Source organism: Balaenoptera physalus (assembly GCF_965194825.1).
Source record: "Balaenoptera physalus genome assembly, chromosome: 16".
NCBI classification, from domain to species: domain Eukaryota; kingdom Metazoa; phylum Chordata; class Mammalia; order Artiodactyla; family Balaenopteridae; genus Balaenoptera; species Balaenoptera physalus.
The window spans coordinates 28,391,629-28,410,849 of NC_138898.1; the positions used below are offsets into that span (position 1 = coordinate 28,391,629).

General features: G+C 50.2%; 1 protein-coding gene across 2 annotated transcripts in view; it reads right to left on the bottom strand.

Annotated features, from left to right (window-relative positions):
• RSPO4 (R-spondin 4) overlaps nucleotides 1-14,891 on the bottom strand; it is a 41,005-nt gene extending 26,114 nt beyond the window's left edge. For both annotated transcript variants that reach the window (XM_082429447.1, XM_082429446.1), the window contains exon 1: nucleotides 14,639-14,891. In XM_082429447.1, coding sequence (XP_082285573.1) covers nucleotides 14,639-14,717 — 79 coding nt within the window. In that variant the 5' untranslated portion in view covers nucleotides 14,718-14,891. The remainder of the gene's footprint in view (nucleotides 1-14,638) is intronic.
• Nucleotides 14,892-19,221: the final 4,330 nt, after the last annotated feature.

Here is a 19,221-nt window from a genome sequence, read left to right on the forward strand (position 1 = left end):
GAATCCAGTTTGGACCTCCAGACATGGGGTGAGCATCTTTAGGGACCCTATTCTGGGTCTGGTCTCTCCCCACAGGCTCCCTCCCCCTCTCAAAACCTTGTAGAAGGGAGAGAGCACCAGATATGGACTCTTATCCCGGTTCTGTGGGTCCTCAGGCAAGTTCCTCCCTGTCTTTGGGCCTCAGTTTCTCCATCTGTCAAATGGATGGTTAAACTCAGTGTTTCTAAGGGCCCAATAGCCATCCATCCACTCATCCGTCCATCTATTCAGTAGGTGTTTCCTGAATGCCTACAATATACCAGGCCCTTGTCTAGACTCCAGTGAAAACAAGAAACAAAAACTTTTTTCTTTTATTTGATTTATTGGACAAAGTTAAAAGACAAATCACAGACCTGTGGAAACATTTTAGAAAGATGCGCAGAATGATACTAGATCAGGAAGGGAAATTTCCCAGGCACCTTGTCTTGTTCACCCACGCCTCCCAGTGCCATGCACAGTGCCGGGGTACACTGGGTGCTCTGTAAATGTCCATTGGGTGAACGAAGGAACAAGATGTATCTTGCTGCTCCAAAACTTGTGACGAAGGGTGGAAACAAAGTCTGAGTCCTCCCCTCCCCTTACCACTGTGTTCTAAAGAAATCTGCCTCATGAGTATGGAATTGGAGCCAGACACCCCCTTCAGAACTTAGCAAGGGGGAGGCCAGATATCTTTGCACCCTCCATCCTCTCCCCCTCCACTGCCTACCAGCTGGTGTAAACCGATGTCTGAAGAGGATCCAGGAAGGACTGTCTAGCAGGGGCTGCGGTGGGGCAGGGCACTTCCCCAATTCCCTAAACCCAGGTGGGGTGGCAAGAGAATCACTCACAGTTTGGAGGGAACCCGATAAGACATGGAAATGGGCATTTCATCCCCGACTGGACACACACTTGCTGATCCTTCCCATGTCTATTGGGGGAGGGGGGAGAATGAATGAGAGATGCAGAAGGGGAGGGGTCAGTCTCTCAGAAGCCTGCGCTGCCACCATTTGGCCAATTCTCTGTCCAGATCACGTGGACACTGAAGGAGGCTGTTGAACTTGATCCAAAATTTCCAACCCAAAGGGGCTGTAGGGGTACCATGGGGTAGTGAGGGAGCTGGGAATATATGAAGAGGTTGAGGCCATGCTCCCCCCCTAATAAGTCACAGCCATGCCACAGGTAGGGCACCTGCCACACACAGAGGGTGTGGAGGGAGGTATAGGAACGTTTAGATCCAGCCGCTTCCCTGTGCTCACTGGTGATGCGGCCCCGAGTTTTCTCACTGCTGGGACTTGTGAGGCCACAGCAGCACCAGAGGAGTAAGACACAGCTGTCCCTGTCCCCATCCCTCTTCTGCTCCCCAGCACACAGGGGAGGAAGGGAGGGAGGATGACACATCTCCCGACAGGGCAGATCAATGGCGTCAGGAGGCAAGTCAGTGATGGGAAAGGAGACAGCTTTGAATTAGACCTGTGTTTTTAAAAATTTAGCACCAAACTGAGCTTTTTAATACCAGAAACTCTGAGATCTACCCAAAGTTATTAAGGATTGGGTTTTAGAGATATAACAGAATTAGAGAGAGAGAGAAAAAAAGCAAATGTCATGTTTGTGATCCTCTGTTACATGTCCACTCTGATCATTATGCCTCACAAAAGAAGGCCAAGGATTACCATCCTTAATATACAAAGAGCTCTTAGAAATCAAGAAGAAGAAAAACAGCAACAACCCAAGGTGTGAAATGGGCAAAAATATTACAAGTAATTCAAAAAAGAAAGACAAATGGGCCAGTAACCTCAGGAAGAGCTATTACATTGCAGTAATAATTTTCAAAATGATGTTTAGAATAAGAACAAAATATTACTTGTGACCTACCAGAAAGGCAAACTAAAAGACTGACAACATCCAGTGCTCACTTTAAAAAAGGATTTGGGCAGTGTCTATTAGAGTTTGAACTCTGTAGTATACGGACAGTAGTATTATTTTACAAATGGTGCCCTGAGGCTCAGAGAGGGGCAGGCACTTGTTCAGAGCCACACAGTGGGTCACTGGAAGGCAGGGCTGGAACCCTGGTCTCTGGATGGGTGCCTTTGGTTTTTTATCTCCAGCCAGCTGGCTCTCCCTGTCTGGCCTTGTGAACAGCCTGGTCCCTGGCCTCTAACTGGGGAGGCCAGGCCTGCTATACCCACTGCTGCACCTGCTTTGGGACTGAGGATGGCTGGGCCCTTGCTGTTCCAGGTGACACATCTATTGTCACCCCTTCCCCACAATAGATGAGGCTTCCAGTCAGTCTTGCTCAGCAGTGAGGCATAAAGAGTGGAGGTGGGAACCCAAGGCTTGGGATCAGACAACCCCCCCTTCAAATCCCAGCTCCACACTTCACTCCCTGGGCCCGTTATTGAACCTTGGTTTGCTCATATGTAAGATAGAGGCAATCACCCACTCACTGGAAGGCTTGTTCCTTTCACAAATGTGCTCGAGGGCCTACTATGTGCCAAGAACTGTTGTAGGCACAGGGGATACATCAGTGGACAAGACAGCCCTTCCCCTCAGGGAGTTTGCATCCTTAAGGAGAGAGAGGTCATTTGAGATAGTGACAGTGAGTGAATGACAGTAAACAGAGTGAGGAGAGGAGAGGAAGGTCCCAGCCACAAGACAGGACTCGCTGTGACATATAAGGAAAGCATTCTTGGCAGAGGGACCAGCAGGTACAAAGGTCCAGGGGTTTAGCATGCAGGAGCGCAGTGAGGCCAGAGCACAGGGACTGGTCAGAATGGCGGATCAGCCCAGACCTGGGTGGTAGGCTCAGCAGGAGTGTGGATGGCGCTGGGTTTTCCTGGAAGCAAGATGGGAAGGCCCTGCGTGGTGCAGGCCAAGGAGCGTCTGCCATCTCGAAAGCTCCCTCTGGGGCTGAGCAGAATGAACAGTAGGGGGCAGGAGTGGGAGCTGGGAGCCCAGGGCGGAGGCCTGTGGTCATCTAGGGGGTCTGGACCAGGCTGCTGGCTGTGAGCAGCAGATGGACAAGCCTTGCTTGTGGGCTATTATGAGAATGAAAAGGTAAGTGGCCTAGTCCATGGGGCAGCAGGTAGCTGGTGTGAGCAGATCTCAGCTGCCCGTCCTCAGCTCTAAAGGGACCTAATCCAAGAATCCCATGACTGTGTCTGCCCCGCAGCCTCCTCCAGAGATGCCTGAATCGCTTCTGCTCCTCCTTGTCACTGGCTCGGGTTGTGCCTCTTTGACCTGCTGTGGCCTCTCGACTTTCGCAGGCCACCAGGACAAGGTCTCATTCAAGCTTCCCTCTGGTTGTTTTAAGCCGCTCTGCTGTTCAGTTGCTCCCTAAACCAGCTGTATACCGCCACCCCAAGCTGGACTGAAACCCGAGGCCCTGTCTGGATGGTTCCCTAAGTCATTCTCGAAGGTGAGAATAGGTGGTGAGTCACAGTGACATCTGCCCGGGCCAGGCCCCCAGACCAACTGCCCAGGAAATGGGGGATGGGAGGGAGGCAGTGCTGGGCAGGCGGGAGTTCAGGTCACACACATTTGGGTATGAATCCCAGCTCTGCCACCTTGACTCTGGGAAGTCCCTTTCACCTCTCTGAGCCTCACACTTCAGCTGCAAAATGAGAATGATGCTATCGAAGGGGTGCCCGGAGGATAAAGGGAAGTAATAACCTGCAGAGCCCCTGGCTCTGTGCCCAGCTCATATGCCAAGGACTCATCAAATGGGAGCCAACTTTGTCCTTATGCTCTGCCCTGGGTTCTGCTCACCAATTCCTGGCACAGTGAAAAAGAGCTCTGGTTTCGGAGCCCCAGCTTGGCTTCCAACCCAGACTGTATGGGGGCTGTGGAAACCTGGGCAAGTGGCTTCACCTATCTGGATTCTACTTTCCTCTTCTGTAAAATGGGTCCTATCTTCTAAGGTTGTGGGTAACTAATGCACACAAAAATCACCCGGCACATAGTAGGTGCTCAAGAAATGGTGTGATGCCAGTAGGGAGGAGCTGAATGGAAGAAGGGGACACAGGCACAGTATATGGTGGGGCTCTACCCTGGAAACCTCTCGTGGTCCTGGGGCACTGTCTCCACCACACCGAAACCCAGCCATTTGGAGGGACCTAGGCTTGCAGGGCCTGGAAATTCTACAACCACTGTCAGTTTCCTCATGTGCAAAATGGGAACCATAATCCTTCTTGCCCAGTTAAAACCAGGATTAAGGGCTGGAACCAAGATGAGCAGCCACAGCCAGAGGTGCTTCTGTGAGCTCCTGTAGATCCTCTGAGGGACCAGGTCTGCAGATGGGGAGAATCAGGCTGATGCTGTCTGCAGCATGCAGGATCCTGTGTTAAATCACTGCAAACCCATCACAGCCCTGCAAAGCTGGGCTACATTTACACATTTTCATGGATGAGAAAACTAAGGCTCAGAGATGTTAGGGTTAGGGTTAGGGTTAGTGGTTGACCCAAGAACCCACAGTGAAGAGTCAGGTGGGATGCAAAGCAGAATCCTAGCTCCTGACTGCTGGGAGCCATGCCTCCCTCATGGCCTGTCAGCCCCTCCCTGCTGACTAATGGCCAGTGGCTCTCCAAAGGCAGAGAAGTGCCACTGAAAGTCATACGTCTCTCAGGGCCAAAGAGGGGCCCTGAGCTGTGTGCAGGGTCAGACAGGAGGAGAAGAGGGGAGGCTGCAGGAACAACCCAGTGGTCTTAAGTCGGAAACCATGGAGCCCTTAGCAGCATCCCCGGACTGTCAATAAAGTCTGTGTTACCCAGAAATGTCCTGAGTGCTCGGTTTTTTTCTTTTTCTTTAAATGGGGGAGGTGGTTGGAGGGAGGTTTATTGATGCAAGGGAATAAGATGGTCTACGAACTGAAGCTATTCAGCCAAAGCAGCCCTGGGAGAACGTCAGCCATTGTGGGGATGCTCCGCTCGCAGGGAGGACGTCAAGCCAACGTCCCCTGTCCCAGGGGCGGGGGTCTCCAGCTGACACCTCTCCTATTCACTCTGTTAGGCCTGCTACCTTCATCAGTCTGGGGCCCCCAAGGACAGGGGCCAGCTGACAGCAAGTGTTCAACAGACATGTGCTGGCTGAAATGCGATGACTCAGGGGACATCCAGGAATGAGGGTGGACAGAGAAGCGTCACCTGAATTTGAGTTCCAGGAATGTACTCAGGAAGGGCTGAGGGCTGCGGCATCAGGACTGTCAACACTTGTCAGGGAAGAATCACTTGCGGGAAGGGTGATCCGCTCAAGGGACAGAGAATCGGGGGCTCACACCCTTCTCATGAGACCACCTTATGAGGACTTTCTGTAAAATCAAAAAGCCCAGAACATATGGCAGAAACAACGCCCTCCTACCTAAAAAACCTTCAAGGGATTGATCACATGAACAGTATTATAAGTAACGATTTCTCTTCTCCAAAGGACATACAAAGTTAGTAGCTGGGTATCAGATTGAAGAAACATATCTTCCATGTCAAAACCAACAGGGGATTAATATGTAGGTAATACAAAGAAGTACTATAAACTGACAAGAAAAATTCAGGAAACCTAATAAAAAAGTGGGCACATAAAAATACAATAAAAATTTTAAAATGAAAAAACCCAAAAAGTAAAATTAAAAGATTTAAAATAAAAAATAACTAAAATTAATAAAAAATTTAAGATAAAATGGCATTTTAAAACTAAATGATAAAATAAAAAACTTAGAAAAATAAAATGTAAGAATAAAATAAAAATACATTATTAAGTAAATTTAAATAAATTAAAATTAATAAAAATTAAAACTTTAAAAATAAAATTAAAATGTTTAAATAAAATAAAAATGAAAAAATTTTAAATAAGTGAAATAAATTTTGAGTAAACTTAAAAATTGGCAATTTGTAACCATTTAAAAAATAAGGAAAGAGAAATAAAATAATACAAAACAAGAGCACTATCAGCTCGACTGATGCTGATAATGTGCTATGAATTAAGTCTGATTGACTCAAATGCCTGTCAGAAGTGGGGCAACAGGGGAGGAGGAAGGAAAATCAGGTCTGAAAGGCAGCATTTGACTGGGTTTTTCCAGCCTGCCATGGGCAGAGGGCAGGATGTCAGGCCCCATCATGGCCTCATCCACAAATAGCCATCACATCATTTATACATTTATAATGTGCCAGCAGCACACACACACACACACACACACACACACACACATCTTTCCATCCTCACTGCTGTTCTCTGAGGTTCCCTTTCACAGAGGAGTGAACAGAGGCTCAGAGAGGGTAAGTCACTGTGCCATAGACACAGAGCACCTAGGACCTCCCTATCCTATGAATCTGGGCTCCCCAAAATAACCTTCTTTTGGAGAGTTAGGTCTACAGAGGACTTTCAAACACAGGCAGGGGCATGTCTGACATCAGGCCGGAATGTCCTGGATGCTAGAAGGATCCAACCTTCCCATGACGCATGACTGTGACCACCATTTATTAGCACCTACTGTCTCCCAGGTGGGTTACATGCACAATTTTGACCTTCAAGGCAATCCTATGATGTAGATGCTATTATCGTCCCCATTGTATTGATAGACAACAATGAGATTCAGGAGTGAAATATTTTCACCCAAGCACGGCAGTAGCAGAGCTGGGAGCTGAGCCCAGGCCTGTCACAGCCCAAATCCCACACCCACTGCCTGGCACTGGACACTCTTCATAGTCACTAACTGAGCACTCACTATGTGCTAGGGATGCGTTTCATGCCCCATTTTGCAAATTAGCCAACTGAGGCCCAGAGGGGAGAGGTGACCTGCTCAAGGTCACTCAGCTGGTGAGCAGTAGAGCCCGTGGCCTTCGTGACAGACAGCCAGTCTCCCACTGCTCATCTGGCACTTGCTAGAGACAGCTGTGCCTGCCTGCCAACACCAGAGCAGGCTGCAGAAGGGCAGTTGTGACATTCCTTTCTGGGTGTCTCCACCCCTGCGGATGTGGGTACAGCAGTCAGGCTGCAGGGAAAGGGAGTGGTTTCCCTATGTAGTCTGGGTCCCCCAGGCTTGAGAATGCCTTTCTTCTCAGCTGCTGAAACAGAACCCCTCACTCACAGCAGCACAGAGGAGTCCCCACCACGGGCCACAGAGCAGGGGCCCTGTGAGTCACGCGGCATTACAAGAAATCATCCCAGGGGCAGGCAGTAATGGCCTAGCCTGAGGCAGCAGTGCTCAAGACGAGTGAGCTTCACCCAGGCAATGGGAACCAGACCATTCCCTTCGGGACCCTGGAGGAATCCCCAGAGGTGGGGCCGGGGGCTCATGTGTCCCGCGTGGCGCTGACTGCTGCACAGGGCTGAGAAAAGGAGGTTCTGGCTATGGAGACCTGGGGGTCACATTCCAACCTCTCCCCATCCTGGCTGTGTGACCCTGGCAAGTCGATTGCCCTCTCTGTGCTTGGAGGGCCTCTGGAGAATAATAGGATCAAATCACCTCGTGGGCTATTATCTGGATGAATTGGGAGAAGGCCAGGCAGAATGGCTATGCACCCAACCTTTGCAATCAATTGTCTGGGTTTAGATCCTGGCTTTGCCAAACTTACTTGCCCAGCTATTGGACTGGAACATATGAAATCGTTAATATTTGGCTGTTTTCAACCTACAAAAATGGCAGTTTCACATACTTCAACTAATGCTCCTCTCTTCTTAATTCAGTTTCCTCTTCTGTAAAATGTGGATAGTAACAGTCCCTTTGCAAGTTGATGTGAGGACTAAATAAGGGTGGGAGGCAACTGAGCTCAGTAGTTGGAGCTTGGCTCTGGGACTAGGAAGGATTTGAACTTGGCTGTGTGTCCTGGGGAAAGTCACTTAACCCCTCTGTGCCTCGGTTTTCTCATACGTAAAATAGGGATAATAATAGTACCCACATCACAGGTTTATTAGGAGAATTTAGTCAGTTTATATGCCTAGTACCTGACATTGACAAATAAAATAAAACAACACAGGTAACATCTGGCATAGAGTAAATGCTCAACCATAAAACCAAAGCAAAAAGAGACTTTTCTAAACCTTTGGTGCCAGTGAAAATTAAGTACTTTAAAAAAAACAAATAAATGTTTTTAGGAACATATATGTGTGTGGATCTATACGTGAAGCGTGTGCTCCTGGGTGTCCACAGAGTCTGGGGCTGTTCTACGTCCTGACAGTGTCCACAGCCTGGGGCTCTGATGGAAGGACTGCCCTCCAGGCCATGGTGGTTCTGTGTGGGGCCCAGGCCTCCACCAGGTCCCTCTTATGGAACCACACAGCCAGGCCACAGACCCCATGTGGCACTCAGGTAACTCCGGAGGCCCTTATAAGGCTCCTGGACCCCAGGCTGGCCTCTGGTTATTAAGAAACCTCTGCAGACAGCCTTCAAGCTCTGAAAGCCCTCTTGGTTCCATCCTCTCATCTAACAAACATTTCTTCTAGGCCTGGGAGAAAGGCAAAGCAGACTGAGCATTGCCAAGTCACACAGGGGAAACTGAGAGGCTCAGTTTCTGAGAAGCTCTAAACCAGATTTCAGGCCCTGGAGCAAGCTGCCTTCCTCTGCCTATCCAAGGCCACCCTCACCACCCCCGTTCGCTTTCCTGCATCCTCACCTCCACTCCTGGCTGGATGATCCTGGGTGAGGTACTTCCTCACTTGAGGCTCCATTTTTACAAGCGTGGGTCTCAAAGGTCTCAACTGGACTTTTCAGTCCTAACATTCCATTATTCTACCTTCTCCAGAACTCCAGAGAGAAAATGAAAGTTGAACTGCTCTGCAAACAATAAGGTGCTATATAAATGACAGGGTGGTTAATGGCAGCATTAGATGGACTTTCTGGAGCGGTCTATAGTAGGCGGGATTTGCTCCTGTGGTTCTGGAATCAGGAACATTGGCTATGTGACCTTGGACAAGCCAGTTTCTCTCTCTGAACCAGCCTGCTTCCTCTGTAAAGGAAGAGGGGCAACCATATCCACCTGGCAGGGCTGGGGGAGGGTCGATGAGAAAGGAACATGCAGTGTCCGGCGCTCACTGGCTGCTTGAGGGTGTCTAATGCAGGAGGGATATTTAGGCCCCCAATGGGTCCTAGGGCTAAAATCCACCTTGGGAAAAGAAAACACCTTGGGAAGGACGTGGCCGCCAGATTCTGAGCCATTAGAAACAAGCATAAGAAATAGAGGTTTGTAAAGTGTGTCGAGGACAGTTGCTACTTATAAAGGCAGTTCGGTGTCCTGTTTGGGGCTCCAGAGCCAGACTCTCTGGGTTCACACGCCTACGGCTGTGTGACCCATGGGGCCTTCGTCTCCCCATCTGCAATACTGGGATCCCCTAGAACCCGCCTCTCAGAGCTGTCAGGAGCACTGCATTGGGCTCAGCCAAAAGCTCCACACTTTTTGGGGAATGGTAAAAATTACATTTTTACATCAGTACACACACAGTACACAGAGTACACACACACACTCATTCACACACTCCCACACACACCCACATCCACGTGCACACACATGCACCCACTCACACATTCACATACATATGTAAGCCGAAACCCATTTCTCAAAATGATAATTAATCTTAACACTTGCAATGCACTCTGATATTTTCTAAAAAGGGGGCTGGCAAACTATGGCCCATGGGCTAACTTTGGGCTATGGCCTCTTTTTGTATGGCCTGTAGGTTAAGAATGGTTTAATGTTTTTAAAGGCTTGTAAAAAAACAAAACAAAACAGGAAGAATATGTCCCATGAAGTCTAGAATAGTAACTATACGGCCTTTTGCAAAAACAGTTTGCCGACCCCACTCTATTTTATTCTACTCTATACTATTCTGTTCTGTTTTATCCATTCTACTCCATTTCGGCATTCTAAATGCTAGCTGCATTTACTAAATTTATCTCCCTCATCTGCTGACAGAGAAACTCTGCATCAACGTGAGCTTCAGTTTTTTCACTAGATGAAAGGATGGAAAGATGGATGAAGAGACAGTGGACTGACAGATGGACTAGAGGAGGCAGGGGAACAAAGGGAAGAAGGTCCCCTTGTCCTGTGACACTTCAGCCAAGTAATGTCCCACCTCTGAGTCTCAGATTCCTCAGCTGAGACTAGGACTGCCGCCGACCAGCCTCGCTAGGCTGCACTGAGGAGCAGCGGGATCCTGTCCATGTCATTTTTTCTGATGGATCCATTCCTGACATCCCTAGGAGATGCTGGGCTCTGGCCCTGTCTGCCATCGGACCTCCACGCCCTCTGCCACACAGCCCCTTCGGCCCTTCCCATCCGGCCAGACCCTCCCCTCCTCCTGCCAGAGTCCCCAGCTCCTATGCTGCTGCCACCTCTGCAGCCCTCTGATGGGGCTCTTCTCAGATGCCTCCTCCTTGCAGCCCTTGGCAAGTCTCTAGCAGAATTCATTTCTTTTTCTATGCACAGGTTTTGGAGCCTCCAAAACTCTGGGTCCACGTACCAGCTCAGCTGCTGGGAGTTCCTGGGCAGGTCCCTGCCCCTTTCGGAGCCTCAGACCCCTTGTCTAGGAAATAGGTATAACACAGGCAGCACCATAGTCAGTCAGATGTCGAAACCCACGTGCAGAGCTCCCGGCACGTGGCTGGCCCCAAATGGCCTCAAGGGTCTCCTTTGGTGGCTGGGCAGGGGTGGGGTGGTCTCCATCCACGGGAGAGGGAGGTGGGATACACCTTGTTCTGTGCCCAGCCATGGCCCTGACCTGGAGACTAGAAACCTGGGTCCTCCCCGATCGCCACCCCTGCCTCGGGTACTTGCTTGCTGTGTCTCAGCTTCTCTGTCTGTGTACAGGGGACAGTGCTGCCGGCCTGGCCATCCGCATAGGGCTTTTCAGTTTACAGAGAATTATTATATTCAGTCCACCTAACAGGCCTCTGGAGTGGGCGCTGCCACAGTCCTTTTACAGATAAAGAAAAAGAGGCTCAGAGAGGGGAGAAGGGCAGAGGTGAGATTCAACCTGCATGAAACTCCCCTCCCCCAGCCCAGGGAGCATCCAGCTCTGCTGTAAAATGGGAGGGGGAAGTGGTTGAGTCCTCATGAAGCACCTACTCTATGCCTTTGGACACCTTCCCTCTGGGACTGTGGTGAATAGTCCCAAACACCAAACAGGTAGGTACAACTGTTCCCATTTCACAGATGTGGAACCAATGCAGAAGGTACATGGCCTGCCCCAAATCACACATCCAGGGAAGGAGAGGGCCCTGAATTTCCGAGCTCCTCCCTCTGCCCTTTGCTGCCTCAGGTCTAGAAGGATCTAAAGGCACCATGTGAATGTGGGTGACAATTGCCTCCACCAAGCCCCCTCCCCAGCAGGCCTTGGACGCTGGGGAAAGTCAGTCATGGCCTGTCCTCTCCTCATTGCCTAAATGAAGCTCCATATTGAGGTAGGGGTACAGACCGGGGCCCCCTCACCCTGCCCGACTGTCCTATTGCCGGGACACCCCAGCATGTTTCAAGAGAAACATCCCCATCTGGTTCTGATTCATTTATATTTAATTAATCAACATGTTTTGTAAGAGTCACTTGAGATCCAAGAACCGTTCTCAAGCCTTTTCTTTTAGTCTTTGTCTTGGAAACAGAAAAATTAGGTTTCATCAAAAAACAGTGATGCTGGAGCTTGAGGAAGCATGGGTCTGTGGGAACCAGGCCCCAAGGGTGACAGCTCAGCCTGGGCGGCTGCTGGGCCCACCGAGTGTTCCTCTTGACCTTGCAGAGTAGGCCAAAGGCTGGGCCAAGCACTCGGGCATGGAGGGGAGGTAGGAGAGGGCCAGGGAAGGGCATCCCTCGACACCGGCAGCTCCTCAAGGGCGGGCCCCAGGTCTGTTCACCTCGGCACTCCCAAAGTTCCCAGCACAGAGCCCGGCACACGGGTTGCCCTGTAATGCTTGTTGAATGAACAAGGGGAAGAGAGAGAGAAACGAAGGGAGGAAGGGAGGAAGAAGGAAGGAAGGAAGGGGGAAGGGAGGGAGAAAAAAGAAAAGGAAAGGAAAGGAAAGAAAAGACACTGCCAATACCTAGGTGCCTTCAGGACACATTCTCCTGCCAAAGTTAGACCAGAATGTCAAAGCTGGTAAGACCCTCAGGGATCTCATGTGCAATTTTCCAAGCAGCTGTCTTACGAAAAATGGTCTCTAATATGTAACTGGTTTGGGAAAGGTCCTGCTCTCTATCCTCAGCCTCTTCTCTATGAATGCTCTGATAAGTCCCACAGTTAAGAAATTTGCTAAAGCCAGCATCTCTCATACCTATTTGGCCAGGACTCCTATGATCACCTTGCAGAAGATGCTACAGGAAGCCTTCTGCTACCCCCCCCCCACCTCCACCCCAGTGCCAATGGGGAAGCCAAGGCTGTGGGCAGCAGGCAGGTGGTGGTGGTGGGGAAATCCACTTACCCAAAGGGGTTGGCGGTTGGACTGAAATCCAAGGCTATCTCCATTGCACCTGACTGATAAATGGAGCCACAAGCCTCTTTCTGAAGATGCTGCGCTGGACATGCACGTGTCCCAGACGCAAGAGATCACCTACCGTGGGGAGGGGTGCCAATAGCCCCTTCACCAGATGGTGGCTATGTAAGACGCAGCCATGCCTGACCTCCTCACTGAGCAACTGGGGATGGGGGGAGGGACTGGAAGTTTTCTTTTTCTTTATTCTTTGTGTGTGTGTGTCTTTTAGAACTGACTGAGAAGCATCTTAAAGATCTTCTAAACCAGCTCCTCTTCAGATGGGGAAAGTGAGGCTCTGAGAAGAGAAGACCAACACAGCTCAGGAGATATCTTCTCAGCGTCATGTCAGACGGATTGAGATTCAAGCCTGCTTTGCTACTAACCCTCTGTGCAACGTTGGACAAATCAGTTTTCCTCTCTGAATCTCAGTTTCCTCGTCTATAAGCATCCCCCCAGCCCCACTAGGCTGTTATGAGAGGCAAAGGACGCAATGGACAGGAAAGGAGAATGACTATTGTACTTGGCTACTCATGTAACGTACACACTAACTCATTCAGTCTTCCCCACATCTGCCTTGTGAGTTGGATACAGAGGATTATTATTCCTATTTTAAAGAGGAGTCGCTGAGGAGACAGTTTTTATTTATCTATTTTTTTGGTCTTTTTAAGAACTGAGAAAGATCTTAGAGAGCTTCTAAAAGACCGTCAGATGGGTAAACTGAGGCTCAGAGAGGCAAAGTGACTTCCCCAAGGTCACTCAGCTGGTAGCTGGGGAAGCAGGGATTTGAACAAGGCAGGCTGACTCCAGAGCCCATGACCGTACCTACTATACAAGGGCCATTCACAGAGCAGTGTCCCCATGAGGTCCCAGATGCCCCCCAGCTCATGTGAAGCCCACCCACCTCTCCTCTCCCTGGATCCCTCTGTCCAGTCACACCTGGAGCTGGAGTCCTTCAGGCCACAGTCTCTCTGTCCCACCCAATGCCACCCCCAATTCTCCCACAGCCTCTCTCTGCCTCCTGTTTCACTCGAGGAGTGACTGTGTCTATTTAGGGCTTTTTCACTCAGGTGGACTAGAAACCCCCAGAGGGCAGACTCTCGTTCTCTTTCCCATGTAGCCAAGCTCAGACCTCACACCAGAGCTGCAAAGAAAGAAGACACAGGGTCTTCATTCACCTGCTGGTCAACCGAGCAAAGTTACTTAGCCTGTCTGAGCCTTGGCACCTGGCTTTTAGAATGGGATAAGCCTTATGCCACGAGGATGTAGTGGGGATTCCCTCCTTGACTAGAAAACCCTGGGCACAGTGGCTGGTTGTTGATTCTCAGACTGCCATCCGGAGGCCAAAGGGCTGCCAGCTCGGGTATGGGACTCGCTCACCTTCCTCAGCCCCCCAGGCTCTGCCAATCCTGGCTCTGCAGGGTCAGCCTCAAACCCACCTCCTGAGGATGTTTGGACTCCTTCGGGGAAGGGCTGTGGCACAGGACCCCAAAGTGAGAGTGCAAGGGGCCCCTGGCTTTGTGCCCCAGGTACATTTATGGTCTGAACCTTGGTTCATCCTCCTAGTGGCCCTAGGAGGTCAAGATGGCAAAACTGAGGCTCTTAGAGGGGCTGGACATCTTCCAGGTCATCCCAGAATAAATGTCTTCAAACTCAGGTCTCTCTGAGCTCATGCAGCTCATGCCCTCACCAGAGGGGAACCCACCAAAAATTACTGGCTTCTTGAAAGTGATGCGGGGGATCAGGGTCTATAATGGGGCTGAGACTGGGGCATCTGGACTCCCAGCTCAGGGCTCTTTATGTCACCTCCTGGCTCAGTATGGATGCTTGGGATGATTTCTGAGCCACTAACTCCGTCCCCTAGGCCCTGCGACCTCTAGCCTGCCACCTGAGGCTTCCTGTCTCTGCAAAAGTCACTTCCCTCCCCCCAGCAATTCTGTGATTATAGGGAGCGGGGGCAATGAGAGAGCCCTGCCAGTTCCTTCCCTCCCTGGAGAGCCTCTTGGTCCAGCTTGCCCCACGGGTGCCCTGGGGCCTCAGTTTCCCCATCTGTAAAGTGGGATTGACAGCAGTCTGGAAGAGTTAACAGCCCAGGGCGTCAGGCAGCAGGCAGATGCCCCAAGGGCGACCCCCCTGACTATCCTGCTGCGCCTTCCCGGCCACCCTGCCGGCTGCCCCTCGTACCTTGCTTCTTCCTTCGGTTCAGGGGGAGCATGTCCACGGCGTGGGCGACGAGCAGCAACAGGCAGAGTGGCGCCCGCATCTGGGCAGCCTGGTCTGGGCGGGCGCGCGGGGCTCCCTGGGAGGCCCGACGGCCCAGCGGCTACCGGCGGCGGCGGCACAGCGGGCGCGGGGGCAGCTCAGGGCGCGCCGGGCGCATCAGCGAGTGCGGGGTAGATCCCGCAGCCAGGGACCCGCAGTCCGCCCAGGGGCCGGCCTCCAGGTCTAGTGAGGGCGTCGGCGGGGCTGGGAGGGGCGGGCAGGGAGGAGCCAGCGAGGCGGGGGCGGTGCATTAACCCGCTTGGGGAAGGCGCGCGGTGGGGGTGGAGGGGGTCGCCCGGCCAGGTCGGTCTGTCACGCCGTGCGCGCTCTGGCGTCGTTCCCGCGCCCGGCACTGTCCCGCGGCATACACAGGTACGGTCCTCCACGCCACACACAGAGGTACAGACGCGCGAACGCAGGTGACCCCGTCCTCTCAGCATCTCCCTCCACCCCACTCTCCACCTCGGATTTTCTTTTTCCGCTTTCTCTGTTTCCTCTTTCTCCTAAGCCCCAAAGTGACCAGCACCTGATAAATTAGCCAGTGAAGGGGCCCAGGACCTGGACTGTGTTTCCTCCAGCCTTGTCTACAGGATGGGAGCAGCTGGTACAATTTTAACCCTTTCAGAGCCAAATCCCTCCTTCTCCCCAACAAACGGTACACTCCTGCCTCCGGCCACCTTGCCCACTAAAAACAGTAAGAGTAAGAATAATACTGCCTATCACTTTGAGGCCTATGTGCTTGGCGTTGTTCTAAGCACTTTTACACATAATATAATCTTCAAAACAACCCAGCGAGGTTCTATTCTGATTAGCTCCACTTCACAGGGGAGGAAAGGAAAGCTCAGAGAGGCCAAGTGACTTGCCTAAGGCCACACAGCAGGTCAGTGGTTTGTCTGGGTCCAGTGTCCACCCTTTTAGTCACTACTTGGGGGCACAGAGGAACTTACCCTTGACAGTCTCTTGATGACCAATTATCCTTCCTTTATCCTGTGTGTGTAGTTTGATTAAAAAAAAAGGAAGGTAAATGCCGGCATCTCCTTCTCCAGCCCCTTGTCCTCATCCTTAGTGAGGCCCCCAGTATAATGAGGACATTTGAGGGCATGTCGGGGGAGGGAAACACAGAGAGTGAGGCAACTCTGCCCTGGCTGTTCTTCTTCTGTAGGGCTCCACGAACACTGACAAACAACATCCTAGGGGTCTTGGTGGGATGTCAGAGCCACCCCCCCAAAATGGCTCCATTCCACAGATGGGGCCACTGAGGCCTCGGGATTGGAGGCGCCTAGCTCAGGAAGCCCAGCAAGTCTAAGGCAGAGGTGGGATGGGCACCCAGGTGTCCCAGATTGGTCCCCATCCACCAGACCCTACAAAGCCCTCTTGTTCTGACTTCTTTGATCTCCGTCTTCCCCTCTACCCCACCTTTCACCCCTTTAATCCCAGATCTCAACTCCTTGCAGTATTTCACAGACACCTCCAAGCCTCTCACACCTCTGAGCCTTTCATGAGTGGCCTCTCCATGGAATGTTGGTCTACATCCCATCCCCCATCCCCACTGACTCATTCAGGACCCAGTCCTGAATACGCCCCTCATCCAGGAAGCCTTCCCTGATTCTCAGGCCAGGTCCAGTGCCTCCTCTGGGTTCCCACAATCTCTTTATTGCAGCTTGCATCACACCAGGTGGTAACTATGGATGTGTCTGTCCCTTCCTCTGAACTGTCAACTCTTTAAGGACAGAGATGAGGTCATATTGGGATGCCTGGAACCTAGCTCATGCTGGACACAGAGCAGGTATGCAACATGTTTGTAGAATGATTGAATGAATGAGTTCTCCAGATGCAGGAGTCTCCCAGCTTATACATGGAATTTGGGTACTTGGAGAAATGAGGTGACCCTAGAAGTTCAAACTTTAAGAAGTTTGAAAGTCAGCCCCTACCCAGCCACCACCGGTCCTGAAGTTTCCAGAGTCCAGAGCAGGCCATCCCCCAGGTGAGCAGGGCTGGGGAAGGGCAGGGTGCATGGGAGTCAGGCAGAGGCTGGGGCCACTTAGTAGCCACAGAGCTCTGCAGCCTGTAGCCTCTTGCCTCTTCTCCCCCAACCCCCTCTGCTCCACCTACACCGTGCCCCCGCCCCCCGCCTTCTTCTGCTTCTCAAACTCTGCCATGTGTCCCCAGCAGGGCTTTTTGCTGTTACCTCTGCTTGGAAAATTCTTCCTCAGATATCCTCAGGGCCTGTCTCCACTCAAGGTTACCTCCTCTGAGGGGCCCTCTCTGATCACTCCAGACAAAATAGATGCCTGTGCCCTTTATCCCCTGGTCCTGCTTTATTGTCCGTAGTACCGAGCACCACCAGGCCTGTTCATGTTTGTAATTTGCTTGTTTGTGAATTCCATGAGGGCAGGAATCTTCTGTTTTATCCTTGTGCCTGACACATAAAGTGCTAAATAAATATCTGTGGAATGAATAAAAGAATGAATGAATGTTCACTCATCCCTTCATTCATTGTGGGACGTCAACTACCTCCTATTCTCTCTCAGGGCCTCAGTTTCCCCATTCATTCAGTGGTACAGATGGGATTTTGTGTCCTCCGAGAGCCCTTCCAATCCTTTCAGAATTTGGTATTTCCAGGGTTCTAAGAGCCAGAACTCAGGCCCCCACCCAACCTTGAGCTGCTCAGAGGGTCTTGGGTTCTCTGTAGCTGTAGAGGGCTGTCTGGGAATCCCAGCCTGCCATCCAGTTGCCTTCCCCCAACATAGGTGCACAGGGAGGACATCAAGACCAGTGGTGCTGATGGCAGAATAGGAGGTGTACACACCAGGGGCCATCAGTTAAGGAACTACTGGACACCGTCACAGATAAATGAAGATGGGTATAATGGCTGCAATGCATTATGCTCGCAGTGTGTGTTCCTGATCAGCAAATCCTTCTCTGTGGGATAGCCAGGACCGAGGTTCCTTCCAGCTTGTGCTCTGCTCTCTGGTACATGGCTTAAAGCTCACTGAGGAAGGGGCAGGGCATGGAGGACCACATATGGGAGGCGAAGATCATGTCCCCCCACATCTCATTGGCCAGAACTCAGTCACGTGCCACATCTGTCTGCAAAGGTGGATGGGAAATGTAGTCTAGCCATGTGCTCGGGGGAAAACAAACATTTGGTGAACATCTGGCCAGTCTGCCACTCTGGCCGCATTGATGTAGTAGCTTCTGGCTGTGTCAGTTCTGGCCCCTACAAGCTCTTCTTCCTAAGCAGCCAGAGGACCTGGCTTTTCTTCCAGGTGAAGCCCAAACTCCTCCTCAGAGCTACAAGGGCTGCTGGATGACCCCTGCTAGAGTGACCAACTTTCCTGGTTTGCCAGGGATTGAAGAGTTTCCTGGGATGCAATTTTATCTCATGTATAGTTTCACGTAGCCACTACCACATTAAGATGCCTAACTGGACCATCACAAGACTCGCTCTCTCATGCTTTCCTTTAGGATCCCACCCACTCCCTCCCTTCCACCCTAACCCCTAACAACCACGAATCTGTTCTCCATTTCTATAATTATGTTGTTACACTTATGTTATATAATAGAATCATGCAGTATGTGTCCTTTTGAGACTGTCTTTCTTCACTTAGCATAATTTCCTTGAGATTTGTCCAAGTTATTGCATGTATTAATAGTTGCTTTTTATTGCTGAGTAGTATTCCATGATATGGATGTATTATAGTTTGTTTAACCATTCATCCACCAAAAGACATTTGAATAATTTCAAGTTTTTGGTTATTAAATCTAAAGCTACTGTGGACATTTGTATACAAGTTTCTGTGTATCCTCTTTGGCAAAAATGTCTGTGCATGTCTTTCTGCACATTTTTAATTAGATTTTTTTATTGTTGCATTTTAAGACTTCTTTATTCTATATGTTATTTGCTAATATTTTCTCCTAGTCCATAATTTGTCTTTTCATTCTCTTACCAATGTCTTTCATAGAGCAGAGGTTTTACTTTTGATGAGGTCTACTTTATCAATTTTTCCTTTTATGGATCATGATTTTGGTGTTAAATCTAAGAACATTTGCCTGGTCCCAAGTCTCAAATATTTTCTCCTATTTTTTTCTAGAAGTTATATTGTTTTACATTTAAGTCCATGATCTATTTCAAATTAATTTTTGTATAAAGGGTGAGGTGTAAGTCAACGTTCCTTTTTTGCCTGTGGATGTCCAGTTACTCCAGTATTATTTGTTGAAAAGGCTGTATTACCTCTATTGAATTGCTTTTGCTCTTCTGTTAAAAATTAACTGGGTATATTTGTATGGATCTGTTTCTAGGTTATCCATTTTATTCCATGAACTATGTGTTGTTCTGGCTGCCAATACCACATTGTCTTGATTTTGGTAGTTTCATAAGAAATCTTGAAATTGGGTAGACTGATCCTACCCATTTTATTCTTTTTCAAAACTGTTTTAGCTATTCTAGTTCCTTTGCCTTTCAATATAAATTCTATAGTAATTTTGTCTATATCTTCAAAAAA